Below are 13,201 nucleotides of genomic sequence, written 5' to 3'. Positions count from 1 at the left end.
TGTCAGGGAGAGGTGGGCATCGCAGGGAGTGGAGTGCATCATTTCCCCCTCCAACTTTATTTGGATTTAGTCCCTGCCCTCCCCTTCACTGTTTTTGATCACACAGCTTTGCCCTTTGATGTGAAGGGCACTGCTTGTTACCTGCCACTTGGGTGTTTTCCTATTTTCCTGGTGTTGGAAATTGAATAAAGATTTGTACACTTTGTGTCTTTCACTGTGTCTCACACCTGCACACACACCATAGGTGCTGAGGAAAAAATAAGCACTACCGCAGTTAGGCGGTAGTGTGGGGGAATACAAAAAAAAGATAAAGAGGAAAAAAAAATAAATAAGAGTGTCAGGGAGAGGTGGGCATCGCAGGAAGTGGAGTGCATCATTTCCCCCTCCAACTTTATTTAGATTTAGTCCCTGCCCTCCCCTTCACTGTTTTGATCACACAACATTGCCCTTTGGTGTGAAGGGCACTGCTTGTCACAGGCCACTCGGTGTTTTCCTATCTTCCTGGTGGTGGGAATTGAATAAAGATTCATGCACTTTGTGTCTTTCACTGCGTCTCACACCTGCACACACGCACCATGGGTGCTGGGGATAAAATAAGCACTGCCACAGTTAGGCGGTAGTGCGGGGCTAAATTAAAAAAAAACAAAAGAAGAAAAAAAAAAAGAGGGTCAGAGGTTCTGCTCACTCTTGACAGCTGGCTTGTTCCAGCTTTCTCAGTGTCAACAGTATGCACGTGTAAACAAAGGGTGACTTGATGATGGGATACGACCACAGTGAAATTATTTCATGACCCTTATTTCAAAGTAGCTGGAGTACAAGAGTAGGGAAGACTTTGTATAATTGCAATAAGTGCTGGTGAGACCACATCTGGAGGACTGAGAGCAGTTTTGGTACCTTTAGTCAAGGAAAGCGATTATTTTATTCAAGACAGTTCAGAGAAAGTTCACTGGGATGATCCCTGGTGCACAGAAATTGTCATATGAGCAAAGGCTAAATACATTGCACCTCTACCAATTCGGAGATTAGATGAGAGGCAATCTCATTGAAACAAAGTGGATTCTTAAAAGGTCTTGATAGAGTAAATTCTGAGAGGATGTTTCCCCTCAAGGGAGAATCTAGGGCCAGGTGTTTCAGAATAAGATGACAATTCTTTGCTCAGAGGGTTGTGTCTTTGAAATTCCTTACCACAAAGAGCTGTAGAGGCAGAGTCCTTGTGTATAGTTAAGGCTGTAATAGATAGGTTCTTGAACAACAGAAGCAGCATTGGTCAGGAAAGTGGATGGGAAAATGTCAGGCCAGCTATGTGTGGTTGTACTGTGCCTTTAAAATAAATTTGTTGAGTACTGTTTCTCTTGCAGAGAGATGGTACCATGGTGGTGTCTCAATGTTTGCTTCAGAAGCAGCAGGTAAACAGTTTTAAGCTCAGAATTTTTTTTTTAAATTAGACAAAAGAACCAGAAGTGGGTCAAGTCAGACTCACACAAACCCAGTTTATTTTCATTTAGGGTTTGGAGTTTGCTGTTGAAGCTGATAGATACAACTCAAGCTCTTTGCTGCAGCAGAGAGAGCGAGTTCTCTCTTTGATGCTAGATTATTTCTTTCAGTGTTCCTTTCTCCATAGCACATGAGGAAAATCTGTTTTGCTGAATATGCTTTTGCCAAGGGTGTGTTATGGGGTGATGCTATATTGGAATAGTCAGTGATTAGTAGAAGAAAGTGAGGACCGCAGATGTTGGAGATCAGAATCAAAACGTGTGGTGCTGGAGAAGCACAGCCAGTCAGGCAGCATCCAAGGAACAGCAGAGTCAGAGTCAATGTTTCAAGCATAAGCTCTTCATCAGGGATAGTTAGTGATGAGTAGTTAAATAATATATTATTTATTACTTACTTTAATAGTTAAAGTTATGCCAATTCTTCCTTTTTGTTTGAATTTTAACTGTGTTGTAAGAATAAAGTGTTTTGCTCAATATATTGTGGTAGACCAACTGAATCACATCTGGAACACAACATCTTACACTTGTCTTTACATAAAAAGTTAGGGTATAGGTGACCTTTCTGATATATTTTGATTTGGTCTGGTCCATAACATATGATCCGATTGAATGGTAGAGTAGGTAGAGGGGTCAAACAGCCTACGCCTGGTCCTATTTCTTATGGTCTTATTACTGAAACAAGGAAAGGCAAATAATCATGTATGGGATGGTAAGACAACTGAGGAGAAACAAAATTTATGTTTACGGAATTTGTGCCTGCAAACAAATACTCAAATTGGTATTTCTATGCAAAATTTTGATTCAATTATACCAACATATGCCAACAGTATAATTCAGAATACAACATCATTGAGTTGTAGCGTCAGAGTTATACAGCATAGAAACAGACCCTTCAGTCCAATTCATCCAAGCTAATCAGCTGTCCTAAACTGATCCAGTCCCATTTACCAGCATTTGGTCTATATCCCTCTAAACCCTTCCTATTCATGTACTCATCCAGATACCTTTTAAAATGTTATAATTGTACTCACCTCCACCACATCCTCTGGCAGCTCGTTTCATACACACACCACCGTCTGCATGAAAACACTGCCCCTCAGCTCCCTTTTAAATCTTTTCCCTTTCACCTTAAAACTATGCTCTCTCGTTTTGAACTCCCATACCCGGAGAAAAAGACCTTGGCTATTCGTCTGATCCATTCCCCTCAAAATATACATTTGCGCCAAAATAAAATTCACAATGATTCCATAAATGAAGAACTAAGGAACAGTATATAATAGGATGCTTCCTATATTCTATAATAAACCAAAAAAACTTGGCACAAAATTTTTAAATCACAAGATGTTGATTTCAGGGTACTTTCTTTGTTGTGCTTAACTGAAATGGTTATCTTTGGCTACTTATTGCAACAATACAAGTGTTCTTCTATAACACGATGGCTGCGTTCTTGTGCAACCCCACATTATAGAAAAATAATGCTTTAGAAACAGCTTTAAAATGTTGGTGATGTAACTGTGTTACAGCCAACACGCATTTTAAAAGTTTGTGCTTTAGAAACATTGTCTCCAATTTGTCAATCATGTTACAGAGAATTCATGTTACTAGAACGTGCATTATAACAGAACAACCCGTAGCTTATTGGCATTTTCTCTGGTTAAAGAGTTATTAGTTGTTCCAAGACCAACCACTTCAGAAATACTATAACTGGTTCAAGGGAGAATTAATGGTTTGTTGAACAAAGGTGCTTGAAGGATATAGCAAGAAGATGGATCATTTGATCTAAGGAACAAGGCTACTTGAGACTAACAACCTTTCCTCTTATTTAATTTTTTTTTCCAAATCTCACAATTCAAAAATGTAATTCCACAATAATGTAACAACATAAATAATCAAATACTTCATAATAATTTTGCTTGGATGCACACAGTGAAGAGAGTACCACAGAATTTAATGAAGGTCCAGAACTATTCCACATTACTGTTATAGCCATATATGAATTAGGAAGGGTGTATTAACATGGATGTTGAATCAGTATCCAATGAAGTATCATTCGAGCATTCCACTGAATCATGTGAAACAAGAAAATATTGAAAAGCACGATTAAATGGATTTCTGTGACACTTTAATACCTTCACACTGAAATTCCACATAACAGAAGAAAAGATCTGGCAAGATGCAACTCTAATACTGTATCAATTCTTTTAAAGTGACAAAACAAAGATGCCATTGTACTCAAGGTTTTAAGAGATTCCACCCCTGCCCAAAATAATTTTATTCATAAAATTTGTAAAATTACATTCTAAAACATTTTGACTTGAATATCAACAAAATTCAACTGATCTCCATGCAGCATGTCCACTCTACCCAACACAGTTGTAATAGTCTTAATATTTGTTATTACCTTTATCCCACAGAGTAATGTAGACTAATTTTACAATACTCTTAAGGGTTAACATCATCTCCAGTGGAAAGTGTTATTTAAAAAAGCCCGGGGGCTCATTTTTAATGAGCTGTAACTATTAAGTAATGCATAAAGGATACTAAAATTTATGGTGCATATAGCTATTATATAATGGTAAAAATCATTAAAAACTATTTTTCTTAATGTTCATGATGATCTGATCAGTAACTATGGAATTACTTTTAGAAACGTCAAAAACAAATCAAGTTAATTTAGACCTTTTAACTTGTGAGCATTTGGTCTTTTCAAAAGGTCACTCAAATACACACACTGCCTCAACAATTTGCAATCCCAGTGGTCAGTGCAATTTCATCAACCCAGTGTTATTGCAATCAACTGTTGTCACACTTCTGTTCAGTGTGACAACCCTCCTAGGAATACGAATGGGCTCAATATTTATATTCAAATAGCCAAACTTGCCAGCAATACCTAGCAGAATTTTTTCAAAGTTGTGGGAACATTTCCCAACCTTGCTGAACTGTGAGCTATTTACATTAGAATGGGAAAACTTTGGTACATAGAAACCTTCAATTTGGCCCGCAGTCACAATGAACTAATTCTGTTGGAATATCCAATGTAAATTGTCCCATAATCTGTGGCTGCAGGAGAAAGTTTCTCTACGAGTGCAGCTGCCACACGAGCTCACACGAGGGAGACCTAAGAACAGCACAAGGCAAGTGGGAATTCAAAATTACTTACAATGCTAGATTAATAGCAATTTTGATTTGCACATTGATTTCCCAAGTATCTACATGGAAATTAGAAAACTTCAAATGTATTTTTCATTTAGGTTTTAGAACCTTTTCAAAAAATCAAGTTAATACACAAATAGTTGTGCTCCTCTATTTTTCATATTTCCTCAACTGCAAATGCCAGTTCTTGCTGATGTCTTGGGTGCTGGTGCCTTGCCAAGCAGCCTTTCTTCATATGTAGTACTGCGAATGTTAGCAGATTGTTTGGTACTGTGGCCAGCCCCTCTCCTATCTAGAACCAATATGCTTTCATATAACATAATTCCTTTCTTCCCTGTTCTTCTAATGATATAGTGGTGCAGCACCAGCTGCTGTCTTGGTTTAGAGCAAATAATAGCCCAGACCAGAATTTTAAACTGGGACCTTCAAGTCCACATTGGCACAGAAATAGACTGAAGAGTACCTTGAACAACTATAGTGATTATACATCTCTATTCTACAATAAAATTTAGCATTTGTGTCTCAGTCTTACCAGCTTTCTACATTAAGTGCCTAAAAGCCGTATTTATAATATTACCAGAGAGGAGAAACTTCTGTTAGGTGAGGAAATAAGAGTACCTCGGGTGGTTATCCTTTGGGCAGAGAAGGTTAAGCATAAATTTAATAAAGGTGTTCAAAATCAAGTAGGATACTGATTGGTAGGTAACAATTTCTCGAGGCAGATGGGTCAATAACCAGAAGACACAGATTTCAGGTAAATAACAAGAAAATGTCAGCAAATAGCAGATTTGTACAGCAAACAAAAAAATTTTTCTTTCCTTTCTTCTTTCATGGGATGTGGGTATTACTGACAAGATCAGCATTTACTGTCCATGTCAAATGCACTTGAACTCAGTAGCTCACTCGGCCATTTTGAAGGGCAGTTAAGAATCAACCATGTTGTGGATCTTGAGTCACATGTAGGTCAGATGAGGTAAGGATGATAAGTTGCCCTTCCTTAATAAAATTCAAGAACCAGATGAGTTTTTACTCAGTGTAGGTTCATGAGGTCAATTCCCGGAGTGGCGGGAGTATCTTACGCTGAAAGATTAGAGCAACAGGGCTTGTATATGCTTAGAAGCTGAGAGGGGATCTGATCGAGACAGAAGATTATTAAAGGATTGGACACTCTGGAGGCAGGAAGCATGTTTCTGCCGAACCAGAGGACACAGTTTAAAAATAAGGGGTAGGCCACTTAGAACAGAGTTGAGGAGAAACTTCTTCATCCAGAGAGTGGTGGGTATATGGAATGCTCTGCTCCAGGAAGCTGTGGAGACCAAGTCTCTGGATATTTTCAAGAAAGAGATGGATAGAGCTCTTAAAGATAGTGGAATCAAGGGTCATGGGGATAAGGCAGGAACAGGATACTGATTGAGGATGATCAGCCATGATCATAAAGAATAGTGGTGCTGGCTCGAAGGGCAGAATAACCTACTCCTGCACCTATTGTCTATTTACAGGATAGTCTGCAATGGTGATGATGAAACAATCTTTCAATTTCACACCATTGAATTTAAAATGCCACCAGCTTCTGTGGAGGGATATGAAACCATGCCTACAGAACATTTGAAGGATTACCAAAAATTGTTGGAGAAACATAGTAGGTCTGGCAGCATCTATGGAGTAAAAGCAGAATTAACATTGTGTTGATGATCTTTTACAGACCTGGAAGGGCTACCAGTTGTGACATTCCCACTACACCACTACCTCCTCTCAATTTATGTATAATTCAGTGATTGATAAAGGGGTTGAAATATAGAAAAGCCATAATACCTACAGCATTTTCCAACCTAGGTATGACAAAATCTCAACAAACAAACTTGGAGAGTCTTTCCCTCAAATGGATGGATATTGCCAAATCATGCATTTTGAACAGTGATGTAAATTCAAGAGCGAATGGAAAAACAGAAATCCCATGGTAGTTGTGACTCAATGATGGCACTCTTGGCTTTGAGTAAGATAGTTGTATATATAGATTCAACATTAAATGCTGTTTTGGATATAATAAAGAGACTGACTGCACCTTTCTACATCAATTTTCTGGGTTTGCTCTTTGCTTCAGTTAATTTTCTCTGCCTGAAATAAACTATTCCCTAAGTACTCTGTGATCATGAAAAACAAAAAGAGGCAAATTTTTTCATCAATCACTGATCAGCCTAGTGCTGCAAACATGTTGCAGAGTGAGAGAATGCAAGAAAATAACAGAAAAATTTCCAAGATGAAGGTCCACTTCAAAAGGAAAAGTACATCCAGAAATATTGAATGGGATTTAAGCTTTCTTGAGTGAATCTACATTCTCATTATGATCCAGAAGGACAAGGACATCAGGTAAATGGGAACACCACAATTTCCAAGTTCCCCTCCAAGCTAATCACCATCCTGGCTTGGAAATATATCACCACTCCTTCAATGTCACTAGGTCATGGAACTCCCTCCCTAATGCCATTATAGGTCTACCTACACCAAAAGGCGACATCTCAGCACTACCTTCAAGGACAACTAGAGATGGATAATAAATGCTCCCATGAATGACTGTTTTCAGCAAAATGTCAAATGTCAAGTCTCACAACTGCTCAGAGTTCAGTTCCTTCTTGACGATTTCTATAAAAAGAACAACACTGGCTTTAATACATTATAAACAGGAGTGATCAACTACATGGTTCATCCTAAGCTAAGAGGGCATGAAAAAAAAAAGAACGTGGTTAGTTCTGTTAATGTAGTGCATCATTATGATGATTTTAATGTCTATTTGTACCAAAATATATTATTTCTTGAACATTTAAAAATGGCCCAGTACAATTTTCATACCCAAATGTGGTCCACCATCATAAATGTCCAAGCACTCCGACAACACTTGCAGGATTACTGGCATCACTTCAAAAATGGCTACCTTTTTCTAGATACATGAAAAGTTTTTACAATTATCCTTTTTTTAGCCAAATTGCGACATGCATGTTTTGAAATTTATTTGCCAGTTATAATACTGAAAGTATACTGGTTTTCACATGGTTATACAATGTTTAAATAAGCTTTCCAAAATTTATAATTGAATTTTCTTTTCATGTTTATTTGTTTAAACGTGGCAAAATCTGTTTAAAAATCTCAATAGAAAGTTGTTAAAGACATGGATTCATCTGTTATGGAAAGGGCACCTCAGTAAAAAAAAATTAAATCACTCATGAGAAGCAATTCTAAAAGGAGGAAAATTTCTGTCATTGGCTTTTTAAAAGGAATAAACAAAAGACATGTTGCACAAATAGGTTTATTTTGCCTTCTACACGGTGTAATACCAAAGGTGGAAAAAAAATCTAATATGCTTGACATCAATTTCCTGGAGAAGACCTCAAAGCTAATCTTTTGATCTAGAAGCACCAGAATCCAACAAATACAATTTCAAAAGGCAAGTTACAATGTTGTTGCTGCCAAGCCAACTGTAAGATCACAGCTTATTGTAAGTCAAGCCGTTAGTAATGGTGGTTCAATTAAATTCTGAATTATCTGCTCCTTTCAGACATCTTCAAAAAGATTATTTGAGCATTGCTTCGACTAAACCAAACTGAAAGAAAAAAATTATTTCCAAATTTTAGTCAATCATTATGCATACAACCCTGATGCAACAAAATCCCAAGCAATCTGTAATCCAATTTGTAATCCAATATTAAATTTGCATACACTCAGTGTTATCACAGTTGCACAAGAAAAGTAGAAACTGGAAGCAAAAAGTGACTTCATTAAGAATACTTTTTGGCTGACGTTTAATATTCTCGTGCAAAGTTAACAGCATAACTTAAAAATTATGCTGAGAAGGCAAATTTCAATATAATGATTTCTGAATGTGTTGGGTTTAATAGTATTTCTATTCCTAAACATTGTTTTAAATGCTAACTATAAGATTATGTACTCAAATGTATGCTACGCCAGTAATAAATCTGAAACAAAAGGACATTAAATCTTGCAAGATTAATGCTTGGTTGGTTTGTTAGCAACATTTTAACCACAAATCTATCAATACTTACTGTGTAAAGATCTTATAAAGCGTTAATACTGAATAAAAGCTCTCTACTATTATTATGCCACATGGTTGGTCTAGCAATGGGTTGCTAAATAAAATGCAGATTTTAATGGTTTCTATATATACTAAGATCTTTCCAAGTGCATAAAAAAAAACTGAACTGTAGCTAAAATTACGCCAGCGATATAAAACATTCTGAGGAGACTTGAGATACTGGGATAGCCTTTTCTGCTCCACTAAGTAAAGGGAAGATTTAATTTTTTTTAAACACTATGAAAAGGTTTTATAATGTTAAATAAAGTAAGATCATTCATTTTGGTTTGGGATCAGTTTTAAAGGAGTCACCAAGTTAAAATCATTCCTAAAAAAGGGAAAGAGAGGCATTTCTGATCATAGCAAATTAATCTTTCTCAGTTTAAACAGAGGCCAAAGCACTATAAAGAAAGGATAAATATTTGAAGTCCAGTGCTTGAGGAATTTAGATTAGATTAGATTCCCTACAGTGTGGAAACAGTTCCTTCTGCCCAATAAGTCCACATCGACCCTCCAAAGAGTAACCCACCCAGTCCCATTTTCTCTCTGACTAATGCACCTAACACTATGGGCAATTTAGCATGGCCAATTCACCTAACCTGCACATCTTTGGAATGTGGGAGGAAACCCATGCAGACACAGGGGAACTGGCAAACTCTACACAGTCAGTCGCCCAAGGCTGGAATCAAACCCGGGTCCCTGGTGTTGTGAGGCTGCAGTGCTAACCACTGAGCCACCATGCCGTCCGATTTCAGTTGTCGGTTCTAAAAGTGACTACAGATGGAGTGTACCTAAAGATCATTTCCTTGTTGTTCAAACAAATGTAATAATATTTAAAACTGACATTTTTTTTATTTTAAACAAATTTAAAGTTTTCAAACTATAATTATCTAGTGATGGATACAGCTCACTGTAGTATTACATCCTATAAAGCAAAGTATTTTAGGTTTCATGCCTCTGCCAAATTTACTAGTCTCAGCTTCTTGACATGTCTCAGTGGTTTCAGAATTTTAAAAAAAATCAAATGAGCATCCTGCTTTGATAGTTAACCTATATTTCTACTGGAAAGTGCAACATTTCAAAGGAAACAGGGTGGGCTCGAGCTTTGAAAACATGAAAGGACAGTAACTGTTTTATGTATTGCTGTTCTCATCTTAGTTGACCTTACAATTCAAATAGCATTTTTCCCCTTCCTATCTGGTGTTCACTAGATGTTTTTTAATTGAAAACTCCTCTACAAAATAGCAATTCTTTTGCTACTGGATTTCACTTTCAAAAATAATTTCTTAGCAAATATGCACATGCAACTTCCATTTGCAGATCTGACTTAATAAAAAAAACTAGAGAATTATTGAACCCACTTGGCAGAATAGCAACAGTTATTACAAATAAGATTAAAGAAAATGATCACTTTTATCCAAATACAAAACATGGGAACCAAATAATTACCTATTCCAAAAAACATTGTATCGTGGTATTTAATAACATACATAAAATTCACACAAGAAAAAGTAAAGACTGCAGATGCTCCAGCATCCTGAGATCCGGGTTCAATTCCCGACTCAGGCGACTGACTGTGTGGAGTTTGCACGTTCTCCCTGTGTCTGCGTGGGTTTCCTCCGGGTGCTCCGGTTTCCTCCCACAGTCCAAAGATGTGCGGGTCAGGTGAATTGGCCATGCTAAATTGCCCGTAGTGTTAGGTAAGGGGAAAAATATAGGGGTATGGGTGGGTTACGCTTCGGCGGGTCGGTGTGGACTTGTTGGGCCAAAGGGCCGGTTTCCACACTGTAAGTAATCTAATCTAATCTAATCATTTCTCCTAGTTGATTTTAACCTTACAGCGAAGCCTCTTCCTAGGATGCCTACCTTGAAGAAGTTCTCTTCCTCTTTCCACAAGGATCTTAGTAAGTCCCTCTCTCACTGCACCTCACAGGTCATCTCCTCTGCCCTGAAGCTTTTCAGCCATGTCCTGAAGCAGACTTGCTACCACAGCCACATCTCCTTCCTCAGTACCTGCCTATGGAACTGACTGGTTCCACATGGACTCCGGACTACATTCAAACCAACACAATTTGGACCTGAACAGGCTCATTTCTGATGAAGTGCTTATGCCCGAAACGCCAATTCTCCTGCTCTTCGGATGCTGCGTGACCTGCTGTGCTTTTCCAACACTCTCAACATAAAATTCACACAGTACACGACAGGCAGAAGTGCTCCTTTCGTGTACATGTTTGAAAGGGTTTGATTAAAATGTACCTACATATGATAACATGGCTTTCATTTCCTCATCACTGCGTACTGTGATTCGATCACCATCTTCATCGTCATCTTTAAAAATAAAAATACATTGTAAATATTATTTAGTTAATCAATACTAACAGAGAGATATAGAAAATAATACTTTAGAATAGATAAGATATTAATTAAACAGAAGTTAGAATGACACAGCTAACTCCACACAACTAACAGTTTGCATTACATTATATGAATTTTGCAGAACTTTATTTGATTGAAAATTATATATATTCTCCAGGCAGGTAATATTGGAAGACAGTAGGGTCTCATGAATCCACAATGCAATCTGAACTACTATTGCATGTTTGGTTTACAAAATGTTTTCATTCCATTGTAATTTGCAAAACATATCTAATCTGTCTAATACAGTTGATACAAACTTTACTTTTGTAAGACTTGATAATTTAGCATCTTAAGTAACTATTCCTCAATTTCATATGTTACCATTTTACATTCAAATCAATACTTGCAAGTGTTACAAATCCAAAGTTTCAAAGGAGAGGTTTCATGATATCTAATAGTTATTAACACACAGAGTTACAACCATGAACTTGTATTCAAATCACTAAAACATCACAACACAACAAATGCGATCAAGTTTCATCAGAATTAGCTTATTCCAATGTGTACATACTGAACATAGGACAGTACAACACAGGAACAGGCCATGAATTTTATGCCAGTAGCTGACATCAACAAATGATAAAAGGAAATTGTAATATCCATTCTGAACCTGTATCACAATTATTTCGAAAGAAAGAGAGGAATATCCAGCAGTAATTTAATAGATTTCTTAACAACTCAATGCCAATCTAAAATAAAATTAAATAGCATAGGGTCATCCACTGTGGTTCATATTGTACTTGCAATTAACTGCAGTGTTCACAGTGTGGCAAAATATTTCACTCCTCAGTTAAAACGATGTCACTAGATAGGAATTGAAGGGAAGCCATACAGTAGAATCAATGTACAGGTAAATTCACAAACTGCCACAAATAAGCTCAAGTGGTCAATCATCAGAATTCATGACTACACCCCTTAATTCTCCAGCACCAACTTAACTTGCATATTGTCAGTACATTTTCCAAAATGCTATTCAAGGGGAGCTGAAAATGTTGTTACGTGCAACACACTACGCAATACACTATATGGTGGTTAAGTTGTTACCCTACTCCTAACATTCTTACAATAATGGAGAAGTGCCTCAAAATGCAAATATAATTCATAGGTGTATGGTTTGTTCATGTGTATCATTGCAGTATTCATGAATGGAGGCGTCATTTATTCAAATTGCATTGAGGGTGGCCTTGAAGTCCTTTCCTTTCTTTTAGCTTTATTTGTTGTATTCTCTGTCACCATGTCCTCTCTTCCCTCCTCCCATTCCAGTGGATGTCTTTTTTTTTCCAATGTGGCAGTTAGAATGACCATTATTCTGCCATTTGCGCTTTCTAATCACTTAGGCTACTGGTAGTGCAGATTTTCTCCCACAACATTCCACGCACTCCTCCCCCCTCCCCTCCCCTCCCCCCCCCCCCCCCCACCCACCCCACTATTGTGTGAATGCTCCACACTTCACATCAGCTCTGATGAAGAGTCATCTACACTCAAAACATCAGCTTTTTCTCTCTATAAATGCTGCCTGCCCTGTGATTTCCAGCATTTTTTATTTTCATTACAGATTCCAGCATCTGCAATAATTTGCTCCTGCAGGCCTTGGGGTGATGCGGTGAGAAAAGTAGTGGTGGAGTATACTTAAAGAAAGTGGCAGTACTGTACAGTTTTATGGCATTTAGAAGGTAGTACTGGTATATGGAAGCACCAAAATGAAGCTAGTGGGATACTGGAGTCCTTGGGGGATGACAAATGCTCAGTAGTAAACAGCATTAAGGAGAGACACCCATAATGTAAACAATGTGTTGGAATAAGTTTGAAATTCTGAATCAATGGGAGAATGATACCAGAAACCTGGCTTAGTGTAACAGGAAGGGTTCCTAAGCAAGAGAGCAGCAGTACTAAGATGATTATTTTGGAATATGGGAAGAATGCTTAAGGCAAGGCGCTGAAGGTGTTCGGTTTTAACATCTGCGAATAATGTACTGGGATATGACACTGGTGAAAGGGCAATATCAGGGAGAAAGATACGGGTGTTAGATATGGGACAAGAAACCTTCTGTTT

General features: G+C 37.6%; 1 protein-coding gene across 6 annotated transcripts in view; it reads right to left on the bottom strand.

The window, feature by feature from the left end:
* The window catches only part of map2k5 (mitogen-activated protein kinase kinase 5), a 393,643-nt gene that overhangs the window by 359,510 nt on the left and 20,932 nt on the right, over positions 1-13,201 (bottom strand). For all 6 annotated transcript variants that reach the window (XM_060852989.1, XM_060852986.1, XM_060852988.1 and 3 more), the window contains exon 3: positions 10,991-11,058. In XM_060852989.1, coding sequence (XP_060708972.1) covers positions 10,991-11,058 — 68 coding nt within the window. The remainder of the gene's footprint in view (positions 1-10,990; positions 11,059-13,201) is intronic.

The sequence above is a fragment of the Hemiscyllium ocellatum genome, chromosome 39, assembly GCF_020745735.1.
Source record: "Hemiscyllium ocellatum isolate sHemOce1 chromosome 39, sHemOce1.pat.X.cur, whole genome shotgun sequence".
Classification (NCBI taxonomy): Eukaryota; Metazoa; Chordata; class Chondrichthyes; order Orectolobiformes; family Hemiscylliidae; genus Hemiscyllium; species Hemiscyllium ocellatum.
Note: the sequence above shows the minus strand (reverse complement) of the source record. Positions and strands in the feature narration are given on the sequence as shown.